The sequence below is a fragment of the Echinococcus granulosus genome, assembly GCF_000524195.1.
Source record: "Echinococcus granulosus chromosome Unknown EG_S00005, whole genome shotgun sequence".
Lineage (NCBI taxonomy): Eukaryota > Metazoa > Platyhelminthes > Cestoda > Cyclophyllidea > Taeniidae > Echinococcus > Echinococcus granulosus.
The window spans coordinates 75,814-101,648 of record NW_020170385.1 but is presented as its reverse complement, the minus strand read 5'-3'; the positions used below and the strand labels follow the sequence as shown (position 1 = coordinate 101,648).

At 40.2% G+C, this 25,835-nt stretch overlaps 4 protein-coding genes across 4 annotated transcripts in view; 2 read left to right on the top strand and 2 right to left on the bottom strand. All coding sequences in view use genetic code 11, as the record gives it.

The window, feature by feature from the left end:
* Positions 1-12,259, top strand: part of EGR_01279 (cGMP-gated cation channel alpha-1) — a gene marked incomplete at both ends in the record, with an annotated part of 15,901 nt that extends 3,642 nt beyond the window's left edge. The window contains 12 exons of the mRNA XM_024490528.1: positions 1,702-1,790; positions 2,283-2,341; positions 2,960-3,021; positions 3,260-3,348; positions 4,735-4,837; positions 5,627-5,781; positions 9,261-9,347; positions 9,430-9,526; positions 10,475-10,537; positions 10,577-10,616; positions 11,734-11,941; positions 12,223-12,259. Coding sequence (XP_024354852.1) covers positions 1,702-1,790; positions 2,283-2,341; positions 2,960-3,021; positions 3,260-3,348; positions 4,735-4,837; positions 5,627-5,781; positions 9,261-9,347; positions 9,430-9,526; positions 10,475-10,537; positions 10,577-10,616; positions 11,734-11,941; positions 12,223-12,259 — 1,089 coding nt within the window. The remainder of the gene's footprint in view (positions 1-1,701; positions 1,791-2,282; positions 2,342-2,959; positions 3,022-3,259; positions 3,349-4,734; positions 4,838-5,626; positions 5,782-9,260; positions 9,348-9,429; positions 9,527-10,474; positions 10,538-10,576; positions 10,617-11,733; positions 11,942-12,222) is intronic.
* Positions 12,260-12,901: 642 nt separating this feature from the next.
* On the bottom strand, positions 12,902-16,510 carry EGR_01278 (hypothetical protein; the record flags this gene model as incomplete). The annotated part of the gene is made up of 4 exons (XM_024490527.1): positions 12,902-13,130; positions 14,765-15,043; positions 15,232-15,345; positions 16,455-16,510. The coding sequence occupies 4 exons, from the start codon at positions 16,508-16,510 to the stop codon at positions 12,902-12,904; spliced, it is 678 nt and encodes a 225-aa protein (XP_024354851.1).
* A 199-nt stretch (positions 16,511-16,709) lies between these two features.
* EGR_01277 (Methionine aminopeptidase) lies at positions 16,710-20,937 on the top strand (the record flags this gene model as incomplete). The annotated part of the gene is made up of 9 exons (XM_024490526.1): positions 16,710-16,914; positions 16,944-17,033; positions 17,069-17,174; positions 17,403-17,746; positions 18,047-18,141; positions 18,692-18,788; positions 19,074-19,177; positions 20,213-20,332; positions 20,704-20,937. 9 exons carry the CDS (start codon positions 16,710-16,712, stop codon positions 20,935-20,937), a joined length of 1,395 nt encoding a protein of 464 aa, XP_024354850.1.
* A 1,423-nt stretch (positions 20,938-22,360) lies between these two features.
* Positions 22,361-25,835, bottom strand: EGR_01276 (hypothetical protein; the record flags this gene model as incomplete). The annotated part of the gene is made up of 3 exons (XM_024490525.1): positions 22,361-22,878; positions 24,071-24,326; positions 25,641-25,835. The coding sequence occupies 3 exons, from the start codon at positions 25,833-25,835 to the stop codon at positions 22,361-22,363; spliced, it is 969 nt and encodes a 322-aa protein (XP_024354849.1).

Sequence of the window (25,835 nt, the reverse complement as noted above, 5' to 3'; positions counted from 1 at the left end):
AGTGACTATTATTACTTTGTCGATATGTAGGAAGATTCAAGTTTTCCGGTGAGTGAGCCAAAATCCCCCATCTTTAATTGCCTTGCAATTTTCAAACGACAGCAGCTCCATACATTTGCTAACTGACAGTAACAATTTGACCGCACATTCACGCAGATGTGAGGAGCATGATTTTGCGTGTTCATGTGGATAGGAATTTCACCCACACCTAACCTCATCGGACCAATCCTTCCTATCAAACAACACGAAGAGGAGAGGCCGGAAAGTGCTGATGTATTGGGACAAGGGTCTGATCCTTATTATTTAGACGAAACATACAGATACGTTAAAGGGATATCAACTGCTGTACAATGTTCTATTTGATCGCCATTGTGATCCAGATGTCAAAAAGCATTTGCGTTCTTTTCATTGTTTCGTAAATGCTGTTTGGTAAGGTCAGGTGATGTCCGATCTACGAGATATGAAAAAGTTGGCCGAATTAAGGACACGAACCGCCCAACTGGAGTTGATTTGCAGGCGCTCAACGGCCACTTGTCATTAATTCCTGATTGATGACACCTGAGCCAATTACGGGATAAAATTATAAGCTTCAAAAGTTTGCTAGATATTTTTTTCTACTTAAAGGCACATTAACTAAAGCTCTATTACGGAATCAATGATGTAAGGAGTTTTGAAAGTAGAATATTTAGAAAGCTCTCCACGTCGTCCGCATAAAGACGCAGCTTGTCTTCAGATTTTAAGATTCCTTCGAGAAATGTTTTATCATCCAAAAGTATGGAGGTTACAGGTTCTGAGAGGACCTACAAATGATTTATCACCATGAGATGTTTAGCTTGGATTCTTGTTTGGAGTCGTTTTCTCTTATAATTATATGATTTTTTCATGTTACTGTATAAGTAACGTCATTACTGCTAAGCTTAGTTTGAATGCTTAACGATTTTCCTTTTTGCACCGAACTGAACAAGCCGCCGGCGTGAGTTTTAGTGGTTCCTATTCGATTGGTCTTAAAAATCCCTTTAGGCATTTACCTATCGACATACTTTATCTCCCCCTCCGCCCATAGTTTGCCATTTAGTACAACTGCGGACCCTAAAATTAACCCTAAAATATATTATTAAGTCCAATTGTTCAATTGGTTATGCTTTTAGGTCTGGTAGGCACAAGCATCTAACGTCTGAAACGTGGTAAAATAAGTGTCGTGGTTGGCATGCGTGTCTGCATGAATTAATACAGTTCCCAATGATGTGGAATTTACTGGAATGTTCATTTGCATGGCGAACTTCTGCCAAATTGCAAGTATTTTTTTCTGAGTAAACCCTTCCCTTAACTTTTTTTGGATTTTTATGGAATTTAAGGTGTTATTAGGTGGTTTCAGGCAGCTAAACCAATCTTGTTGTTTATCTACCCAGAGGAGTAACAAACCACCATAACACAAAAAACTTTTGTTTCCATAAAAAATACATGTTGTGAAATTGGTGCTATTGACGGAAAAACAAAAAGGCTATTCTGGGTCATTGGTGAGGGTAGTTGACAACTCTTGAAGTGGAACCAAGAGCTTGGAGGTTTGGCGACCTGAATGCACACAAAAATGTGGTGAAAAAGAATTATCAAAGCCAACTACTAGGAAAGAAGTAATCAAGACAATGCCAATAAATCTTTTTTTTCGTAGAATGAGCTATTTTTGTGTCGTCATTTATTTAGAATATGAAAGTTGCGATTGCACACTTTGGGGCGTTTCGAACGATGGAAAATACTATGCGTAGTCATCTTCTGGTATTGGTGCTGCAGGCGTTTACTGTTTGATCTCATTCAAGAAAGTAAGTCATTCCAGCCTGATGGCTTTTGAGTAGGCGATGCGGTCAAAGTTGACTAACTTTGCGATTTCAGGGAAGCGGCCGAAGGTTCACGTGTGCCGATGTAGCAACTATTTACTTTGATAAGCTCGAAATACGAATTCCGAAACAAATAAAGTTTGCGATTAATGTGTGGGAAGTGCCCGTAAAGATGCACAAGTAAGATTTGAGCACAGTATATACCGCGCCCGGGCGTAAATCATTTCATGTGACTTCAAGTGGTTAAAGTAAATAATGGCTAAAGCTCAGTTTGGTTACATTTAGGGTTAGCTGCAAAATTATTTGAGCACATATTCTGAATCATTGTGAAGCCAAAATGTTTGCATGATTGCATATATCGTCCCTCCATCTCGGGAAAGACTTCCTCTTGCAGAAAGTACGGTTGGTAAGGCTGGAACTGAAGTCAATTCCACGCATGCTTCGTTTTAGGTATGCATTCACGATAACCACCTATCTGCTAGGCGTTTTCGTCTTCGCAACCATCGTGGGTGAGCTAATTTACCATAAATTTTATCGTTGATGCTCCTCATAATTGACCGTTCCCCCAATTGTTTTGATACGTTTCATTCATCCTTAAATAAAAAACTCAATCTTAGCAACTTCACTTCGTTTTTAATGCAGGTTTTTGTATCGGTGACAAAAGCTTACTCTCTGCAATTAAGATTTGAGTGTTATAAAACCCCTTATTAGATCTCTTACCACAGTCAGTGTACTGAGAGTCAAACTAATTAGCTCGTTCAGCATCAATCAGTCTGATCGGGGGACTCGGGAATTGCTCCCCTGGGTTCTGCCATTAATCAGCGTGTCTAAAGTCATGTGATGGAGATTAATGCAAGAAAGCAAGAGTAGTTGGACAACTCCAGCTAGTTTGAAGGAGGATGAACACGAGTTGCCGGCATGCAAAATAATTTCGGTTTACTGTTAGCCTTAATCCGCATGCTGACGCTACTAAATCTTGATTTGAATGAGTGCTTCAGTGATACACATTAAGATAAATGATAAATCCAAGAAATTGGAGAAAGGTTAAAAAGACATAGATTATAAATTAGCAAATGATTATTTGCTCAATAACTTGCTTAAATTATTGCCATTGGGTTGCTTTTCAGGTCAAGTTGGTACCATTATAAACAATAGAAACGCGGCCAGGCTCTCCTTTGAAAATTTACTCGTAAGTTAATGCGTGTTTGCTTTGTTGCGAACCGATGTTTTTGGGAATCATCAGCGGCCAAGCTAAAAGCTTGGTACAGAAATACATGTTTCCTGATCAAATTTGGAATGTGGCAAAGAAAAGAGTAAAGCAAACACATGAACCAAGATTTTACCCATAAATTCATAGTATATTTGAAAGCAAAGTAATTTCTACCAAAGATTGAATCCGAACAATATGATTGCATTTTCCTATTCAGGATAATGCCAAAAGTTACATGAGTACTCACCACGTGCCTCAAAGGTTGCGAAATCGCGTTCTTCGGTGGTACGATTACGCCTGGGAAAGGTAAGCAATCTCTGGGGCTTACATTACATCCCACCTCATCTAGCAAACTCTAGCCATGCCCGTGAGTAGTAGGCTAAGACAGAGGAGATTGTATGGGCACAAATTGTGTTGCTCCGATTGTTTTCTAACGGTAGTTAATGGGCACAAAGCCGTATCACTTCAACTAGGAGAGCTAACCTCCTCTCATGCTTGCATGAATGCCAGCAGCTCATTTCCTGAAGGCATTTATCGAGGCTTTGAGGGGATTATGGGTTCCGTGCAAAAGACCATGTACAGATAGAAATTGGGATATTTAAAAGGCGTTGAGCAGATACATTATCTATAAGATTTTCATTTCTTAATCCTTAATTTACCAGGCATTTCGACAAATACAACGAGACTGACATTAAAAATAACCAGACCTACCTGAAAAGCACAACATGCAATTTACATTAGAAAATACCTTCAAGATATTTTTTCTTCAGTACAAGGCTGCTTTTACCAAAAGAATTAAACTCTTCTGATGACGAGAATACAAAGAGTAGGCTGCATTTATAAACGAAAAGTTAACATTCCACTAGTTCATTTAAATCGTAGCTCCACATTTCCAATGCCTACATAACACCACGCATACTATTGTTACGATATAATGTCAGGCCATGCTCGTCTATGTACAGCAACATGCAGTTGCTCGACTTTTTCTAACCTCTTTAGCGGAAGACTCACTGTGAATTGGAATGTGGAGTGGTTGGAGGGTGATTCAAGCTACAGAGGTAAATTTACGGCAAAATCATTCATGTTCGCACTCCGTGTAGAAGAGAAAGCGAAACTTTACAGAGATATGTTATTTCAATCAAGGGAGGCAAGCCGAAATTCCCGACTACGCTAAGTACTTTGATAGACTTCATTTCGAAACACATATAAGCAGAGCGTTGGTTTTATGTTGCTTTTAGAAAACCGTTATTGTGTAAATAAACAGCCATACTTACAAAATACAATAATACCAACTAGTTATTGTCATATCTTGTGTCAAAATGACATTAAAATGACGACATTTCACAGTTAGTTTTGAGCAAGTCCTCAAAGCGTAATAAGCCCTGTATGCACCAAGTTGCGTATTTTCTTGAATCCAAATTTGCCAATTGGATCATTGCAGAGATTTGGTCAGGGAAAGAATGCATTTGGAGAGAAATTGCCTTTATGTTATCAGACGCCCTGCTAAGTGCAAAAGACGATAGCATTCAGGATGGGCGCCGTTTGTCAGGCTTTAATTGCTCACCATGTGACGATTGCCAGCCTCTCCTACTTGCAAATGGGTTGATTTAGATAGCCCTTTACTTTTTCTCACATGTGAATTGTAGCCGAAACGGCACCACCTTTATTCTGCAAAATTACTTTGTACTTTAGACGTCGGTTGTTCGGAGAGAATGACTTAAATTGTTTGGGACACCTACCAGAAAAATTGAAAACCGAGCTCGCCCTTCATGTTCACCTGGAAACGCTCAAAAAGGTATCTTTCATACAATGGCACAGGCGTATTTTAATTTAACTTCTGCAACATATTGGTTCAAATAGACGAAAGTTTGCGAGTGTTTTTTACCTTAGTACAAATTATCTCTGTTGAATGCGCATAGCTGACACGAAAATTTCCTACTCACAAATAAGGGGGTCGCTTGATAAAGGCGTGGTGATTTTACTGTAAGTTGGATAAGTTATTCAGCAATCCTCGGTAAGTCAGGGTATGAGAGTGTGCTTACGATAATTTACAGAACTAGGTAATTGGTTAATCCTCCTCATTTTTGTTCTACCACGCAAGGTAGAATTACGCGATAATAGACATGTTGTTGCTTACTTCGAATCGCATTACAGCACATCTAAATCTGCACATTGCCCTCTTCTCACTTCTGACACACTAATGAATAATAAAGATGGGTTTTTTATTAATAATTCTCTGTCCTAAATGTTGAAGAGGTGCTCGCAATTTTTGAGTCTAGGTTATACATACTGAAACATCACTGGGATGTTTTTCAATCATGTTACGCGTCAATTGTCTCTATAATTGCTTCTGATTCACTTAATAATATGCAGCGTGGAATCTACCTTGCGTCTTGGTACGATCTTTTAGATATGCTCGGGAGTTTTATGGCATTACTGTTTCAATTTTGCTTGGTACTGGCTGACACCACCGTTCCACGAAGCGAAATTCCAATCTACACAAAAAAGGACACTTGTAAACAAGCAGTTCGCATTCATAATGGGCTTGAAACAAAGAAAACTTTAGTATTTTTTCATATTTAAGGTGACGATATTCCACGAATGCAGACCGGAGTTCCTGCACGATCTAGTGCTCAAAATGAGACCCTACATTTTTACTCCCGGTGACCTGATCTGCCGAAAGGGAGAGGTTGCAAGGGAAATGTTTATCATAGCAGATGGAGTACTGGAAGTTATAGGGTAAGTCAAGCATCCTCGATACAGAATGGACACAATTCACACGGGATTCTTGTGATTTCCCACATGCGATTCCAATGTTTGAATCAGGATACTGCAGTTAAATTATTCGTTTATCTGACTATTTAATGTAAAAAGTGATAATACTTAAAACAATTCCCAACTTACCTAGAAATTGTACGTGAAATTTTTAATGGCCTCCAAGAGCATGATGTCTCTTAGAATGTACAGTGCTACCATTTACAATTTTGTTAATGGACAATAATTTTTCTTAAAGGTGGAGAGAAAGGCATCATAGTTTAATGGTTTTGTGAGTTACTCACATTAGACAGGCTTTCTGTCGCGTATATTAGTCAGAAATGGTGAAATGCTGCACATAGGAGTTTCGGAGGCAACCGATCACTCAGTATTTTGTCAGCACATTCACTGCCTGAGTAATCAGAATAGAAGCGCATAAATTTAGGCTAGAGAAAATCTCTCTCGATTACAGTGGCGAGAAATCAATGAAGAACATTGGATAAGGATCTAAGTTTGGGAGTCACCTAATTATTCTATTTCCTATGCGCAAAAATCAAATAATTTCATCGAATTCACTAGAGTTCGGTCTTATATCTTACAGTTTGTGTGTTAGTATTATGGAATGGCATGATGGCTATGTTACGAGATAGTTATGAAATTAAGAAGCATAAACTCTCGCATTTCTGAAGTGAATTGGCAACAATAATCATTGGATCAAGAATAGTTGCAAAGGTCGTTCGATCTGAAGTTTGAAAGTGCTTTGTTTTGGCGTCCTTGTGAGTCTTTAGTCCCATCTTCTGTACATATGTTGAGAATACTTATGATCAAACCAATGGCATACTTTAAATGGTGACTTTAAGAACTAGCGTCCCCTTCAAAAACAATGTAATTTTCTATGTAACTAGAGATGTTGTAGAATAACTTAGACTGGAAATAGAGCTGGTCTACAATAGATCAGCAAGTGTTCACTCCCGTTTGTAAAGTTAAAAATGTCATTCCGAGAATCATTATCACATTATTCAACTTTTATCCTATAGGATGACTATTTATGGCTTGTAAAAACTGATGGCTATTAGCATCTTCAAGACATCTGTTGCTATTTTAGTGATTGGCCCAAGTCTTAAGCATTTTATGTCCTTGTAAAAAACCTAGGATCTTCTTCATGGACGCCTAATCCATACGAGTGCGCAAAAAGTGCTTGATCCACTTCATTGCATTTTGACGACCTCAATCCAAAGTCTGCTAGATAGCAGCTACCTGAGTAGCACTGTCGGAACTTGTACGAGTACCGTCGCTTTCGGCACTTCTACTTAGCTCATTTGGCATTATTTCCAAACAAACTTAGATTCAATGATTTGATAAGCCTATCGCCTAATTAGAATTTAAGGCGATTACACCTGAGATAGGATTTATCAAGCAGTCCTCTCCTTCCACACCGTCGTTACCGTCATCATTTTCCGTACTACAGGAGAAATATTTACTCATTTCAACCTAATAACTCAAAGCAGTGCGATTAAATAACGTTAATAGTACCGTACCGTCTTTTTGGGTTTGCATTCCAGCAACATGACAGCATATCGAGGCTTTTGACGTTGAAAAGATAACAGAGTAACCGAATGAGAAGTTGGTTTGTGCTAAGTAAAGTGGTTTATTTTGATATGACTTTTGTGATTAAATGTGATCAACTTTTGTGCCCCAGCATGAGATCACGAATTCTCCGACCCATTCGAGGGGTGGAGAATGTGAGAGCGAACTGCTCGCCAATACTGTATTTCCCAAAATATACTACCGAGGAATCCAAGCATGCACAAAGTCATCACACTCGGCCATGTGTTCTGCTCAATAAGCGCGCATTTTCCTTTCTACGTCAGTGTTGCTTTAAAGCCGTAAATGTGTAGACATCGTATCTTCTTTTTAATATTGTATTTCTTTACAGTGGATAGTCATGAAAGTGCAGTAGAAAAATTATTAGATTTGCAATTCCATTTCCATACTCAATTTTAGGATAGATTACTTGACACTTTGGCTGAACTCCTACAACCATCGTAGCACCCGATCAGTACCGGTCACTAACCACTGTTAGTAAATGCTTTCCTCCTCGAAGTATTTAATGATTTAATTTTTAGTGGGACCAAGAAATTTATGAGCCTATTTATTCTGCTAGGTACGGGGGTAACTAGCACTCCAATCTAGTTATATTCTATTCTATAGAAAGTGTAAATGTTAACACACTATCTAATGGTGACAGAGAATGTGAATAGTTACATGAATCTCGGCTCTTTTAAAAAATGAAGAAAATTTTTGGTGCTCTTGTTAAATATGGTTTACTTTTGAACCATTCGTATGTCGATGGCCTGATTTAAGCCTGCATATTCGCATTCTTTGATTTATCGTCTGTTACATTATATTGCAAATTCAGATCCGATGTCATTAACATAATGCTTGCAATTTCTTTTTATTTTGCGAATTGGAGTGGAGATTCCTGACGAAAACAAAGTAAACCATGTACTTGGTGAACCAGGAATATGCGAGTCGTCTATAGTGGTAAATCCCCTCATTCTCTGAAAAGCACTGCATGCTCACAGTCAAGGGTTAATACGTGCCCACTCTAGCCATACTGATAAAAATGCCAAGTGGACGTTACGGACTCATCTCTGCAAAATTTATTATTTACGCTTAATAAATCTATCATATCATACTTAGTCAAAAAGGCCTTCTTAAAAGCACACGCGCCTTGAAAAAGACTGGCCTGTATGGTGTCCACTTACCTGTGTGGAGAAAGAGCTCCAGTGGAGAGGCACGCTTTGTTCACCAGACGCCCAAATTTTTATGACTAAGCTATTTTAATTTTTGGTAAGTCAGATTTGTAAATGCAGGCCCGCTCAGCGAAAGCAATTATGTATTAAAGGCGAAGTTCTAAGATAATTTTGCATCAAAATATACTAAAGACCTAATGTAATAATTGACGAATAACCCACTTAATTGCTCACCACTATCACCAACGCTCTGGCAGTGCTTGACAAAGGTTCTACTTCAGATGAAGGTTGTATGTGACCATGGGTGTGCTTTAGAGGTGTCGGAATCGCAAATGAGCCCATTCATTAAGATGAAAGAGAGGCCAGATCGCATTTTATTCGTTTTACAGTAAAAAGAGCTCACCTTGAATACATGATTGGAACTTTGTTTTATAAGTACCTCTTTTTACAGCATTAGTTTTCCAATTTTGGTTTAGCACAAAGCAAAAACTATCGGAAACTCCAAACAAGTGGGCTCAGAGTGGCAAGACATTGCACTGATTTTGAGCGTAATGTATGAACTTTACATCAAACTATTAGTGAGATATCTCGAATAGACCTGTCCCACTGAGTGCCTGCCCAAAATCGCAACTACGTCCTTTCGATTAATTAGAGGGAAGAAGCTCAGTAGTTAGATCGACCCCAATGTAAGGAATTATTTTACTTTAGTAAAGCGGGTATAGTACTCAAGCGCCTGGAAGCAGGTGATTTCTTCGGTGAAATTGGAATTCTCTGTATCAACGGTGGTGGCAACAAGTGAGTCCCATGATGATTGCACCCACCCATCGACCTGTGATCACCAACAAAAGAACTTTCATTTTGCTCTTTTTCTCCAAAGACGAACAGCAGACGTTCGAGCAGTGGGATATGCTGAACTGTTTGTGCTTTCACGTGAGGACGTTCTTTCAGCTCTCGCCGACCATCCAGATGCCCACGTGCGTAGGCATAAGTGCTTTTTCCCTTTCAAACCAATTAGCATTATAAACAGCTGAGTTGGTACGTGCAGAGGTTTGGGGTGCCCAATTCCTGCTCATGTAGCACAACAAGTTAATGAAGAGGCTCACTGTAAAAGTGGATGGAACAAAACCGTATTAGCACCTTGAGGAGGAACTGATAAATGCTTCATGGTTTTGTTTCCCTCAAGCTTATATTAAAAGGCATAGATCATTGGCTTCGCGGATTTTTCCAATGATTTGCAATTCAGGGTGGTTTAGTTACGATTTCTGACTAGACGCTTTGGATGCTGCTATTTACAACCCTTTCCCATTTATTCCTCCCTATCTTACGTTGGAAGTTGTAAGTTGTCGGAGTTAGGCGCTAAATTGCCACAAAGTACGGATAAAGGCGAAACAAGGTTCGTTGATAGTAAGTTTTTGAAATGAATCCCTGCGCCCGCAGATCTGACAATCGGGTGTGTCTGGATGTTAACATGTAATGAGGCTGCTAAAAACGAAATGTACAACTGTTGCATACTGAAGGTGGTTTAAGGAAATGAGACAGCCCTATAACTGGTCCAGATTGTGCCACATTATTTTGCACTTGTTGAGCTCCCTTAACTTGCATGATGATAATGGACCTCAAATAGTTATTGGCCAAAGATCTAAGGCACGGAAAAAGCCTTTGTTGTTATAAGTGGTCTCTGATGCTGTATGGACATTTGATTTTTGTTTTATTTTGAATACTATTGACTCTGTAAGGGTGATAGTGATAACATAGGCGATAATGTTGCATTCTAAAAGCATTAAAGCCAGCTGTTTACCGTTGTGCGTAAGGCGTGCCCTTTGGTATGAATAGACTTGACTTTACCCAGTTCAGAAATGATTGCTAGTGGTATATATCTCAATCCCTGATGCATGAAGGTTTCATTTTCTTCTCCACTCAAGACTATAATAATGGAACATGCAACACAGCGGCTAATGGAATCCAAAAGCCGAGAAGACGCTCAGGTTTGCCCTGCAATTGTTTCTCTTAAGATGTCACTCTAGGTCACATTACACCAACAACCAACGGACCTCGCTCCTTCTGGTACGTAATTAATGACCTGAGTACTTTGTTTATCCATGCAAAATGTTGCATTTTACGCTGTTCATTCGCAGTGCACACAGTGGCATATCCTTTATAAGGTGCGTCTGTGGAAAATATGCATCAGCTTGGTAAATACATTTCATTTGTTGCGACCCAAATGCGTTGCACCAGTAGAATGCTCATCGTGAGTTTAAACCTGTATTCATCTTTTTGACTTGGTAAAAGTACGTATCTGAAATTTGACGACAAGAGTAAACGTACTAGTTTCTCGGTTGCTTGACAGCTTCTGGTTGCGATTTCCTCAAAAATCTGCCAAGCTTTCATCCTCATTTGCAAATCAAGGATTTATTTCCTTTTTCCAAACCGATGTAGTTTGGACACTTTTAAATTGAAATACATACTGCTACGAATCACGGGTACTGTCACGTTCCCAATAGGATAACCCAAGAACAGGTGATCTGGAGTTCAGTAAGGGGTCCGTGGTAGAATTCAGCTTCGACATATTTACATGTCCTTCAAAATCCTGAGACGCTGACATCCCAAAATCGCCTTTAAAGATGCTCTAACTCTCGCGTATTCGTGTTCCCAAATAACTCTGAGGACAAAGGGGTGTATAGTAGCGCACATTAAGGGTATATCCACGCCTTACAGACAAATTGACAAACATTTCTATAGCCCTAGTAGCTGAGACGGCTAAAAAATAAACTGTCAAAATGAGAGCTATTAAAACCTGGTAATGGAGTTGTTCTTCTGAAACTGTAAACAACACTAACGCACACATATTTGCAAAAGGTATCCTAGTAACCGCAGCTTCACTAGATAAATATAAATTTCCTAAATATACGAACACATGGCAAGCTGCTAGTTAACAGTAACATTTGTAACTCAAGTACTTTTTATCAATTTCAATATCTGTCTGCTCATCGGTGTTGCGATCGCCTTTTTTGTATTCTAACTCCATTAAATCAGTACAAACGTCTCAACTGATAACTTGCGTTTCTTCAACTGTAGAGGTCCTTATACCCGACTCTCTAATGCGCTAACTCGTTCAGCTTAACGTAATAGAAGAGGTTACCCTTTGTAAGATTTTTAATTTATGCTTTTATCCACATGAAAGAAACAACGGCCTCACGTGGCACCGAAGAGAAGAGCATTTTGATGTATCAGGAGTCGCAAGGTGCCGCAGGGTCTGCTCTGAACGAAATTGCCCTGACCGGGCCCAGCAGATTCACGGGTGGCGCCACCGCCGCTGTCCGCGCCGCCTCCACCTCCACTGCCACCTCTCCCGCAGCCTTCGAGGCGCATTATCAAACCTTCGCCGTAAAGTGAGCCCCCTTTTAATTTATTTACACGCCGGATTCCCTTTTTATCCAGTTTTTCTGTTTTGCGTAAATTGTTTCCTATCTGTTACTATTGAGGCGCACATGTAATACAATCTGTTTAATATCTCATGACAGAATTTGTAAAGTCCTATCCACACTTTTACTAATCTACCCTACACGACTCAGATGTGAGAAAATGTAACTTTGCTTAGTTAAGTAATTTGAAACAAAAGGAACTGTTTACTTCTTCATCGGAAATCATGGAAAATCTTTGTTTATTTTAGACATTTTGACTGCGTTGCTGCTCAGTTCCATGTTTAGACACATGCTAGAGATGAATTCAAGTAAATTTACTTTAAGAGAATCTCATAAATCCTCCACAGGTTATACTATGCTTTAGTTAAGGATGCATTTATCACAGACACTCTTCGAGCAAATTTTTGGCAGTAACACCTCAGCAAAGGCATGGCTTGAAGTTGTTCATGATGGAAATTCGAGTACCCACGTATCACACAAAACAAGGAGAAGCATTATAAGAAATGCTTCATCCCAAGGCAGAATTAATTCTCCTATACTTTTGTTTGTAATTTTTAAATCGAAACGCATGCCTACTTCTTTCAAGTAGCGCATTCAAATTGCGCCACAGGTCCACTAACGTTTATCCAACGGTAAAACTTGCGCTAGGATTTTTTTGCCTTCCGAAAATGATTATGTAATACGATAGTGGTTTATCCCTCGGTTCTGGTGAGGCGCCACTTTTGGACTTTGAATTAGCCCTCTTGTACCTCGCTGGGTGGGGCTGGCCTTTTTGGGCCATGCCAATAGCCCAGACACCTTCTCCGTGCTGAATATATATATATTCTGCCCGAGTATTGTGACTTCTTACGTCTTCAGGGAGTCTCGGGACGCTACAATTACATCCAACTGATGATTATGAAGCAGCAAAAGTTACGCGGTGCTAAGTCAGATGACCAAGGATTTTGCAGAAAAGTATTGCAGAATTTTTGTCAGTTTGGAGCGGTGATATTGATCAGAATCATTCAGGTGAAGTGGTTCACTTAGACTTCCTTGATAAATAGAATAAATGAAAAAATTTGGTGAGTCAAAAGGCTTTTGTGATTCAGAGTGTGTGATAAGATGGTTTGGAGAAAAGTAGTGGTTACAAACTTTCCGCAAAGCAAAGTTTAAAAAACTAGACTCGAAAAATTTTTTAAATTTTCCAAAAAGATGGATGTGGTGGTGACGAAAAAAATCTAATATGTTTGTCGTATTGACTCGCATTCAGGACTTTTCAAAGAAGTTAATAACTGATGTTTTCATGGGCTTTCAAAGTTTTTTATTTTGCGAATATCAACTGCTAGTGGTTAGGCAGGTTCTGCCATTACGTTTAAATCACCTAACAATCCAAGTAATGGACTCGGCGGCAGCGGTTAAAATTTTGGCATAAAAATGTGTCCTGGTATAAACGCGGCAGTACCGAACCGACTATATGTTCCGCATACGTGGCTCCATTTGATCTGTCACCATGTAAATAGTGTCTATTACTTACCTGGTTGTTGATAGTAAGTTCAAGATCCTCGAGTTTTATTGGAAAGCAAGGTGACAGTTTTCTCCTCCTATTTGCAGGAAGAGCATTCTCATGAAACGAGAAAAGGACGCCATCAATGCCCTCGCCGAATTGAATCAGTTTGTTGAGGAAGCAATGGTAGGTCTTTTGCATTTCAACACTCGACTCTGCATTTATCTAGTTCCTCCTCGTCAACTGTTCCGAAAGGATAAGTGCAAGGGATGAGAGAATAAACGCCCTTATGACTGAAAACATCTTACTTAGGCGAAAATTGAAAGAGTAAGTTAATGTTCTTATTTGTTAAATACTTAGCAGATTTTCAATGCTTTAAAGGTGACGTTGGTGACAGTGCGATCTTTTACTAATAACCGTACTGACTTCTTCTGGTGGCGATCGTCTCGCATCATCTCAGAATCAGGGAGCATCATTAAACTTCAATGCATAGGCTGAAGTTTACATGCTTTTGAGTTGAACGTTTGCACCCAACAAATTTACCTTCCTCGATAGCCCAATTATTGAGACATTGTGGGAAGTTTACTACTTGAGGGACTACAGTGTCATGAAAATACGTTTTGACCGGTAGCACATCGGTCAGTTAGTTCACTGGCTTGGTTATTAGCTAAATCTCAGGTTACGAGTAGAAATAGCATCAAAATGGTTAAATGGATTGTATTCTAGCTCTGACCAAACTCTTATTTACCAGTTCTTGAATTATGTATCACCGATTTATAATTGTAGATTAAACGAAATGCACTCGGAATTCGCGAAGGACTGGAACCTGGGAGAGATGGCCTAGGCACCCTTCCGAAAATACAGCTCGTACATTCCAGCAGTCGGCGCAGCATCTTTTAGCGCAAAACGCAACTTTTACGCGAATTATTTTCGAGGTCATGTATCCATCCACAGGATAATTCAGATATTGTGCTACCTCTACCCTTTACGTGCTGTTTATAGCAATTATTCCTCCTTACTTAGTCGCTTTCCACCCTCCGGATCTATTAAGTAATCGCGTACCTGGAGTTGTACCTACTCAGAAACCAGCTGCCATTTTCTGTGCACACGGTTCCACTGAAGGTGTAAATATGCTGTCAACGGATATACTGGGCTCTGGCAGTAAAGCCAAAATTGCGATATAATGAGGAAACATGATCATTAATAAACTCAAAGGTGATCAATATTTTCCTTAAGATACGAATTGATATTTTTTGTATAAATAATGAGATGTACTAAGCTCGTTTACTGCCTTGACGCTGCCTCACCAGTCCATAAGGCATAGACCACTGGCGGTGATCAGTGGGAGCCTTGTTTTATCACATCCAGGGAAAAAAAGGGAATATAGGAGCATTAATTGAATGCATTGTGTGCAGACAGACATAAGAGTAACTTCACCCATTCTTCCAAAAGGCACTTTTTTCTTTACCTTTCGATCTGACGATAAATTGCTGATTTTATTGCCGTTATTTTGACTTGCACTTGGTCGTACTGGGACATTTTTACTATTTGAAGATTGTAATATGGGACTTTCTACCATCAGGCTTCTGCTTATACGTAACTATTTGATTTGTTAAAGCATTTCGCACTATTTATTTACACAGAATCAACCTAAAATATTCTTTATTAAATTTATCTAGTACCAGGGTCCTGCACACCTTAATTCATCAGCACTTCCTTTTGTTGTATTTGATACTCGATTGGGTTTATTACAACCCACGATAAGTGTCCTTACCGCAAGAATTCTCGTGGTTTTAAATTAAATCCCTGTTTTCTTATAAATAGCACGTTGGACATTGTTGATAAACTTGGCTTTTTAGTTTCTTTTCCGTACAAGTGTGATGAGTTTCTGGGTAAAGTCGAAATTAAAATGAAAGCTTCCAGTTTTAGTGGAGATGACTACAATATTAGCAAGTGTGTAGAAACCATGGTAAAGAAAATGAACAGTGAAGTGATGCCGACGAAGTTGGATCAGTTAACGGGGTAGAAGGTAAAGAATAAGGCAACGATGACGGCAGTAATGAGGGTGATGCCAATGCAAATTGCTGCATTTATATGAAATACTCTATACTGAGATAAAGATGGCTGACAGGTATGGTTTTCATCCTTCCTTGGTGCATGTATACTTAAGTTATCAAAAACAAATTCCTCCTGTTGCTAGAGATCCCCTGCTCCCTGTGTGCGCATCGACAGCGTAAGTCTCAGAGAGGTAGCTAAGCCACCATATGTCTAACTCAATTAAGCATTCGTGATTTCAAGGCTTATTGGTCTGGGGATTAGTAAAAATTCAGCCGTCAGATTCGATGATTTACGGATTACGGCGCCAACATTCACTTGTGAAAATGGTACATAGCACGATAGCACCTACGAGAATTACTTTGTTCTTTTTTCGAATGCCTCCTCAGCGCGCGATCACCTGCACAGGATAGACAGGAACCAACATTTCAAACGTAGCAGAATAGTCGACTCCCTAGCTTAAATCACCTGGTCAACGGTACAATTGTGAGATCAATGGCCAGTGTTTCAAAACATATTTTAAGAATCTGGTCTACCTTACTAGATTTACCAAAAAAACTGGTGGAAGCAACCGCTACAGGAATGATTATAGTCACTCATCTAATCTGTAGTTTGATAAAAAAGTCTATAAATCCAGTATGGCTTATAAATTATTCTGGGCTGACTGGAGCGTTTACATCCAACTAACGAGGGGGTTTAAAGCATAAAGCCAAACAAAACCATTGCTGCCCAAAACTAGACAACTCTGCTATAGCGTTCTGAGTCTTTGCTAAAGTAAAATTAAGTCGTACCATACGAAGAAGGTTTTATCATTACCGTACAAGAGGGCTGGAAGGCTATAAACGCGGCCGAAGGCCACGCTAGCCGGTGGAAGAACAACTCACAGAGAATGAACTTAACATACAGTTTAAAGAGCAATTAAAAAGGAACAAGCTCTTTTACAATGATAAAATACTGCAAATGATATAATTTGCTGGCTTTGATAATGCTGCTACCATATCAAAGAAATGCACAAGGTTTCGTGAAACGGTTTGTCATTACAGGTAAGTGTAAAAAATCCCAGTCCTTTGCTGCACGCCTATGGCAATTTTATTTAAAGATCACTATATAAAATCAAGTGCTTATTTGTTCCAACCAACCGTAATTTGTTTTAGCTAACCGTATAATAAAGCAATACTTTGAAGTCATCGGATGAGCATGACTAACTGTGGTGATCAGGGGCGATCAATTACAGAGCTAGAAAATGATTTTCAGACGAAAATGGGCCTCGCAGATGAGCTAGAAACTGTGAATGTGAGCGTCCCGACTTCTCATAGGAAGAAACGAAGAAGTAAACCCAAGAAGGATGGTAAATTAACTGTTGGGCCTCCTAGTTTAGTAGGTCCTGTAAATAGTTCCCAAGGTGTGACATTTTATTCACTAGTAATTTAGGTGGTGCAGATAAACCCAACTCTGCAGAAAAGGCTGAAGTGCCCCAGTTGCAAAGTGCTTCCGAGAAAAAGAGAAAACCGAAGAAACGACGTAGGCCTAATGTATCATTGGTATGTTTTCTTTAGCAAGTTTAAAGCAAACGGATCCTCCCACGGTGCCCATATGTCAGTTATATCCGAACAAAGACTTTCCACTCGGTGAGATAATGGAATATACGTCATTGACGGATGGGTATGTAGATAACTAGATTTACATTCCCTTTAATTTCGTGGGTAAACTGTATAAAGATTTTCAATGAGTACTTCTAGTATTCCGTACAAATTTGGTTATTTAATTGACTGAATCTTTGCAGCCGTTGTAGTTTATTTGGTTGATATGTAACGCCTCATAAAGAATCAACATCCTTCTAGATACTTCAGGCAGACATTATTATTTGTTGCATAAATATTGTAACCATAGTCGGACGGCTGCAAACCGAATGACTTCGCAAGAGCTCCGTTTACATGATGAAGCACGTCTTGAGATCTACCAAGATCTTCGACAAGCAGCTGAGGTACACAGAACCGTGAGACAGTACATGCGACCACTTCTGAAGCCCGGTGTTCGTCTTTTTGATTTTTGTGAGCAATTAGAAGCCACTAGTCGACAGTTAATAAACGAAAATGGTCTTAGAGCTGGTCTGGCTTTCCCAACTGGCGTTTCCCTTAATAACTGTGCTGCGCACTACTCTCCGAATGCCGGTGATAACACGGTCCTTCAATACGATGATGTTTGTAAAGTGGACTTTGGAGTTCATGTGAACGGTGAGTGCCTTTGGAGGTGGCTATTGTCGCTCTCAATTCCCTTCCGACTTGTCTAGGTTTATTTCGCCCATTTTTATTCGATTAAGTGTTCTTCCATGGACTTTGAGTTTGTTTTATCTACGTTGTCTGTTTGCGTACCCCATCAGAAACGGGCGCTTTTGTTTGATTCACTTAAGTTATTATCTTATATTGTTGTTGCACATTAGTTTGGCTTCACTTTTAAACCACATCACTGATGATATCGAAGCATACTGTATGACAGGTTTCACTCATAAATGCACTTTATTTGGTAATTTTTAGGTAATCTCGTAGACTGCGCTTTTACGGTTCACTTTAATCCACGGTATGACAGACTCGTGGAAGCTGTCAGGGACGCTACCAACACGGGTATCAAGGTGAGTATTAGTAGTTGATTAATGAAATTTTTAAACCATGAGGAAGTACTGAATGAGGTATTAGTACTTCGTTCAATGCCTAAGGCTGTTTCAAACCATCTCGTGACGAAAGATTAATTGGTAAATAAAGAGAAGGGTTTTTGTCTGTTTCGGAATTTTCCTCACCGCCACTGAATAGCATCCCCAATGGGTGAATATCGGTTCGTGAGATCTGCCGTCTTTATTCGTTGATTTATTCATGATTTCGAGTTTTCTCTTTTCGAACAATTTTAAGGCGCCAACCTCGTGGGCGGTTCATTTTGTTAGGCAGTTTATTTTGTTCGAATTGTGACTTTGTTTAAAGTACTCATTTTAACCCGTCAGTGCTCATCCGTATTGACGAAATATGCGAGGTCTTTGGCTTGCCTTCTGAGTCGTCGATGTGAATGGGTTACTGTAGTCTCTCTGAATCTAGTCCGGCTTGGGTCCGGCCATAGAAACTATTTGAAGAGCGTTTCTAATGTTTTACGGAAATATTGTGGCGCGTCAGTGCAAGTTATATGATTTTTAGGAAGCTGGCATTGACGTTCGATTGTGCGATGTGGGTGAGGCCATTCAGGAAGTTATGGAGTCCTATGAAGTTGAATTGAATGGTCAAACCTATCAGGGTAAGTGATTAATTTGTATATCCTTTACCCCTATCCCTTCATTCGCGGGGTAATCTGCATGCCTTGACTGATTTTGACAGCTGACTGTTGTGCTTAGATCACTTGATTATTTTTTTCTTATCTTAAAAAAACTGCTAGGCCACAGGTGTGGGATATGTCTGGCTTTTCGTAGACGTGCTGACTCCTTATCAGCGTCGTAAATCGCTTGTTATCTGTTTATCTCAATTTGTGATGTTGGTTGTATTTCGTGCCAGACGATTCTGTATTGTATCCATTCCTCCTCAGTAAAATCTATTCGGAATCTCAATGGTCACTCCGTCGGACCATATCAAATTCACGCTGGAAAGTCCGTGCCTATTGTTCGAGGTGGTGAACAGACTCGAATGGAGGTAGATGTTTGATCTAAATTAAATATTTTACTTGCTAGATTACTTTTTTATTCTGTTTTCACCAATCGCAATGTCTCCTAGCTTGATATAGAACCTGTAAGGCTATGTATTTACTTGTTGACGCCTCCAATTGTTCTGCGCAGTTGCATGAAATGACTAAGGCCATAATTGTAGGAAATATACCATTTCCGAGTGAATTCAGGGTTCAAAAGTCATGCTTAATGGGTGTACTACCGGTTTTTATAAGAGTCTGTAATCCACGTTTTCCTTCGCCCACACGGAGATTTATTTGGCGTTTGTTTGGAGCTCATTTGCAGAGCACGCAGGATATTTAACAGAACCGCTTTCTACACTTAGAGGCCCCATTGTCAATATGGGTGAATAGTATCCTAAAACACCACTGACGTAAAATCGCTTGATCTGAACATCTAGCTTAGTTTTACTCCATTTAATTGGACTGGCATTGAGATTAGGTCAACAATGCAATATTTTGCGTTTTTAAAACTTTGCAAATATAGTCATGGCTTTATACTGCATGTGCGTCTTTTTTTCCATTTACCGCATCGATATATTCAGTTAAGTGGTGCTTAACTCAGCTCTGATTCTGCTGTACGTCAGTCGCAATTCACATTACTTTTCACACGGCATTGGTAAGTCTTTCGGCGCAGCCGCATGCAAATTGCCTAAGTCCCATTTTTTGTACTGGGTCGAAATGGTACATTTTACATTTTTTACTCATCTGGATGAAAATACCACTAAATTAGGTAAAACAAACACTTGAGTTTCAAAGCACCGGCTTGAACTAACGATAGAACCATTAAGTTATCCGTAACTTTCGGGCTTTTTATAAGGGGAAAAGTCGCTCATCACTCGAGATTCTCCGGTGTATGAATTTTGCGCTTGTTAGGCATCGTGCACACGCCTGAATCGCTATGGCAATACCCCCCCCCCCCCCATTAATTTGCCGTTATGTGGTATGTTGGAGATGTGGGTCTGTTTCAATAATGTCCTAGGTTTTGGCTTTTCTTTGGTCAGGAAAACGAGATCTACGCAATCGAGACTTTTGGCAGTACTGGCAAGGGTGTGGTGCATGACGACATGGAATGCTCGCACTACATGAAGGACTTTGAAGTCGGTCATGTTCCTCTCAGGCAAGTCAGCATCTGATTGTGCTACGCTTCAAAAAGAGGGTGCCGTCCTACGTATGGTAGGTCCATTGCGCGTTTCTTTGCATTATCCTGTGCAGGACTACACGGAAACCGTCTCCACCTTGGACGGGCCCTTCCACAATACTAAACTACATGCCGTGTTTGGTCCAGTTATAAAGGTTTTATTAATTTTTTTGTAGGGCATGGAATGACCCACCAAATTTTCGTCCAAGTTGGCGATCCAGATCGACTGTTTTACTTAATTCGTTATTCAATATTGTAGGGTCTAAGCAACCACTATGCCAGTTTGAAGCAACGATTTTTCTACTGAAATTTAACAGTAGCAATTGCTGTTTTAGACAAACCCGTGCAAAGCAGCTACTGGCAACCATAGATAAGCACTTCGGAACGCTGGCTTTCTGTCGCCGATGGTTAGATCGTCTAGGCGAAACGAAGTACTTGATGGGACTCAAAAACCTGGTTGATATGGGGGTCATCAAGGCGTATCCACCGCTCGTCGACACACGAAATAGTTATACAGCTCAGTGGGAACACACCGTCATTTTGCGACCTACTTGTAAAGAGGTTGTAACCCGCGGAGACGACTATTAACATCTCACTCCTATTCCTCGTACTGCAGATTTTCGTCGATTGGTCTTGAGATAAAATATTCCTTACTTTTTGTGTTTTTTACTTCGGGTTTGCCCATTTTAATGTCGATTTTAACCCAAACGTATATTTAATAAGTCATGTAATCTCTCTGTTTGGATTTATTGATTCGTTAGTAAATTACGTGGGTCTTATTCCACTTTCAACCCTAGCCATATTGTACCCGTGCTACTGCTTTTGCGTGGCAGTGACTGAAGGTAAAGTTGACTGCGATGCCTCCCGGTCATTTGTCGCCGCATCACTTTTTGCCAGTATCAGGGTTGTCAGTCTGCCGGAATATGGGACTTTTGCGCTGAGACATTCGACACGTTGAGGTGCAATCAAGGGCTTGCTCCCGTGTTTTATATTTAATTTAATAGCAGTGAGAGTAAAGAAGTGTTACAAAACGGGGAAGTGGAGTGTATACAAAAGCTTGCCACCTGCAGTCGTTTCAGATGAGTATTTAGCGTCGAAGTCAAAAAAGGCTTATTTTTAACATACTATGTTAGAAAATTAGTTATGGAGTGTGTTTACACCTGCACATGCACTTGCTAGGTTACGGGAGGAAAAAATCCGCTTTCTCAACCTCAACCGGGAAGTCGTTGCGAAATTCTGGTTTTTCCATTTTTCAGTATGCAAAGTTGTTGAATTGGTTACTCTCCTCTTCAGTGGGTTACCGGTTCTGCAAACCTGCGAAACTCGTGCTCACTTTAAATTTCCCACTTTGCGTTTTGAAGGCAACCTCGGTCGGCTCCGTGCTGCGTCTTTACTGTAATAAAGGGAATTTGACTCCTTGCCTTTCCGCTTAATAGCACCCTTTTTGGTTGCTAAAGCGTCATGTTTTTGTGAACTGTGCTATAAATGGTTCTCGGCGTTAGTGACTAACTGAAGTCAGCAACGGACTAAAAATAGCCAAAAGGTCACATGACTACTACCACTGATTTGCATCACCTAATTTCAGCAGAAAGATTCCCCTCTTTCCATAAGATCCCCCTTCGAGCCTATATCCACAGGTAGCGAGGCTCAATGGCACAAATGCGCAATAGGCCCTAAGTGGGACCAAATGTTTGGCGTAAATGAAAAATTACTTTAGTGAATGGGGTCCTAACCAACAAAACTTTTGCTCGGCTTAATTACACCGAATGATGTTTTAATTCAAATCTCTGTACTGCTTTTTTTCCGCAAACACTGATTACACCTAATTGTTTGTTAGTAGTGAATTTCATGCATCCCAATTAAAGCTACCTAAGTCGACAGTGATACTTTGGAACCAGATGGCTTGGGTGGAGGAGAGTTTAAGACGACGAGTGAATATTGTGGGATTAAAAGGGTCTACACTACTAAAGAGACATTCATGAATTCATCCTTATTGGATTTTAGGAAAGCTTTAATAAGTCTTCTTCATTGGCTTATTAGAAAATGGGTGTTGAAAGGGGAGGGGAGATGAGGACAGAGAATGCCGCCAGCCCATTCGTTGATTCTCAAGAACCCGGCTTCGAACCCAATTGCAGCTAGTGTGATCGAGGGACTTGAAGAAGCTGGTTTTGCCGTAGCGGTGAGAGTAGACACCCACGAGGTGGGGCTGCTTACCGTCGGCATGAACACTGACGAGGGGTCCTACAGCATCAGATGGGATATCGTAGTTAAGCGCCTGCAAGTAGCGGTGCTCGCCACGCCGTACATTTATTAGCGCTTCGTTGAGGAAGCCGTAGAGCTGGCCAGGAAAGTGGAATCCCAGCGCTGCCAGCTGACTGGGCAGATGGGTGGCGCAGTAGAGTTGGATGGGCTGCACGCGGTGGCTGTAGACTAGGCTGTCCTCCAACTCCACCAACACGAAGTCTGATCTTCTGCTCTGCGAGCAGTAACCGTATTCGCGCTCAAAAATGAACCTCCTGATCCGATGTTCTGGCGAAACAGTGCAGTTAGGCAGGAGGGAGCACGTCAGTACACGAGGTGAAGTCATAAAGTACTGAAGGGTGATCATGCGAACAAATAGGTAGTATACATGACAAGTCGATGACTAGGCACGCCGTCAAAATAATTTCCTAGTTACATCCCCTTGCTAAAATTTTTGCTGAAGTTCTACATTTGAAGGTGGAAACAAGGTGGTTTAAAACTGATACGTGTAAGCAGTTATTTGGAAGTGTCAATGGCGCGCATGGGTGAGAGGTGAAGTGCTGTTTTAGTTTAGGCAGAATCAAGATTGAAACTTAGGGTACATCGGTTTAGCTTAAAAATTAAATGCAGCCAAACAGCAGAAGGAAAAACCGTCGTTGAGTGGCTTCAAAATTACTGTAAGATTTTGCTGATTGTACCGTTCTTTTATGGGAATTCACGAGCTTTTGTGACTTCGTGGCTATCCTGCAGTAAATAGAATCAAAATTCCAGACAATCTAGTCGTAGATTTGTGGCTTTTGAAAGTTGTAATGCAAATATAATTATTTGCAAGGAACTCTCGGTAGTTTAAAATTCAAGTCCTGTTAAAGAAACACTCAAATCAATAGTGAAGTGAGCTAAATATGTCCCATAAATAAATAGATCACAATTTAGCTTTATACTCTAGTTACCCTTGCTTCCATTTCAGATATCCAAAATTTACCACTTTTTTTCAGCATGACCTTTAATCCCGCCAAATGAATTCCGATGTGACGTGAGTAGATGTGCCACTGGGGTGCTGTGCAACAGACTCCACAGGTCTTTGGTAAAGTAGTTTGGACTCATGCGAAGTGTAAGCATGATGTGAATGTGTAAATGCTGAGAGAGTCACGATTTCACTTGAACTTTGTTTTCGCCATCCAATTGTACTTGTTTGGGCTTTGCTAAACAGCACCCTTGACGGAATCAGCACCATTCATTCAAAGAAGAAATAACCAGATTGTGATATTGTGGTACATAATAGTACACGTCTGTAGTAATGGTATGTGCTAAATATTGTATGAGTCAATTCAATTAAGCATTCGCCGATGGCAATAACTACCGAAAGAAAGATAACAAGTTTATTCTGATCAGCGATTCACCGAATACAGTAATGAGTTGTTTGAAGGTAATTGTTTCTCCAAAAATCAACTGGCAGATAGCGAGGAGACCGATTACTCACCCTTCTTGGGAAGGTAGTTGACGTTGCTCCAGCTGGTGCCCGCAAAAATGACGGTGGGTCGATTGCGCAAGCACAAACACTTTCCCGAAACAAGAACTAAGTTGCGTGACACTATAGCCCCGCTGCAATTTCCTACGGTGGCCATGAAAGGCGCTTTCTCGATGGACATCGGGTATTCGATCAGGAGACCGGAGATTGTGGCCAGGTAGGATGAGAGGAAGAGAATCGTGAATGCATCCATTTCCTGCTTTGCAGCCTAAAAGTAAACGTGCCTTCAGCTCCACTTTAAATATACAGGGGATAAGCCTAACAACCAATCAGGCGCACAACGACAAAGATTGATCAGCGCTGATACACACATACACACACACGTGTTGGCAGTGCACAACCAACTGCAGACGTCGGTGACAAAACCCCACATTTCGGCCCCCGCTGTCGCGTCCGTAACCGCGCTGTGCGTTGCGTGAGTGTGTGTCCCTTTGAAATTTCAATTAGTGCATCAATTTTGTCGTGCAATATCAACACACGCTCAATCGCCTGTTGCAGGCGAATAGCCAAATATCACACAATTAATAAAATTAGTTGTCTGGGTACTCGTAAAACCTAAGCAACCAACAATGTTCGCGTGTGTATCAGTTTCTTCCCGGATCTCGATTGTGCTTGTGACGCTGGGTAGTGTTCTGCTAAATTAGTACTTCTCTTAAGCAAGCAAGCGGGACGCGCAAATGACTACGGTAGAGTGAAATGAATTGCAATAATGGCAAACAACTCTATCAATGAATTGGAGTTTTTGCAAAATTCATACGAGTAAGTTATAATGCTTTTTGTATAATCTCCTATGAGCAGAATGATATTATGAATGCTTATTTGAGCCAACTAAATGACAATAAAAGTGGGATTTGGAAAGTGCTAAGTTTGCGCCGTTGGTAGACTAAAAGCAGTTTTTCTTGCTCTTTTGGCTGCCCATCTACCTAAAAAATGGGAATTGGTAGAATTTGCTATCGCCTGATGATTGCTGTTTTGTGAAGTTGCAAAATGTTGTCTCCAACGTTTTAACAATCACTTAAAGAAAATTAATGAAATTCCAAATCATACCTTAAATGTTTGCTTTTACAGATATTACATTTTACTTGGTTTGTCAAAACTGGGGCTACATAGATCAAACGGTTTATAGCCACAAAAATTGTCCCTGTGAATTTACTGACCAACTGAAAAAATTGAATCTAAATCCGTGATTAAAATTATCAATAATGAGGTCACTTGTACTAGCCGACCAAACAGGCGTATTTATGATAAAAACGCTCTAATCAACCCAAAAAAGGCAAAAAATCCAAAAATGGTAGGGAACGCATCATTGGTTGGGTGGAATTGCAAGAAATGAACTCAAAAAATAGAACAATTATGTACATTACAAGCGAATTATTAAGTCTCAAGAGCTCTTATTACCACATTTAAATGAAATAAAGTATTAGCTTTGGACAGCGTATCGCAATGGATCGGGTGGTCAATCTGGCCACATCCAAAGGTTCTGATTATGTAACCTGGACGAAGCAGCACACCTCCAACCCACGAGTGAGTGAACAGCTGCGCGTTTTGGCAAGAGACGTTCGAATGCGCGCTTATTCTTCAGATTCCCCATATGAGCGTTGCTGCGGACGCCGACAAGGAACCTGCCAAACCATATTAAACAAGATAGAGTCTCTTTCCAGTAGTGCAATGGAATAAATATCTCAGTTTCCCATGCTATAGCCTTCTTGATGTGCAT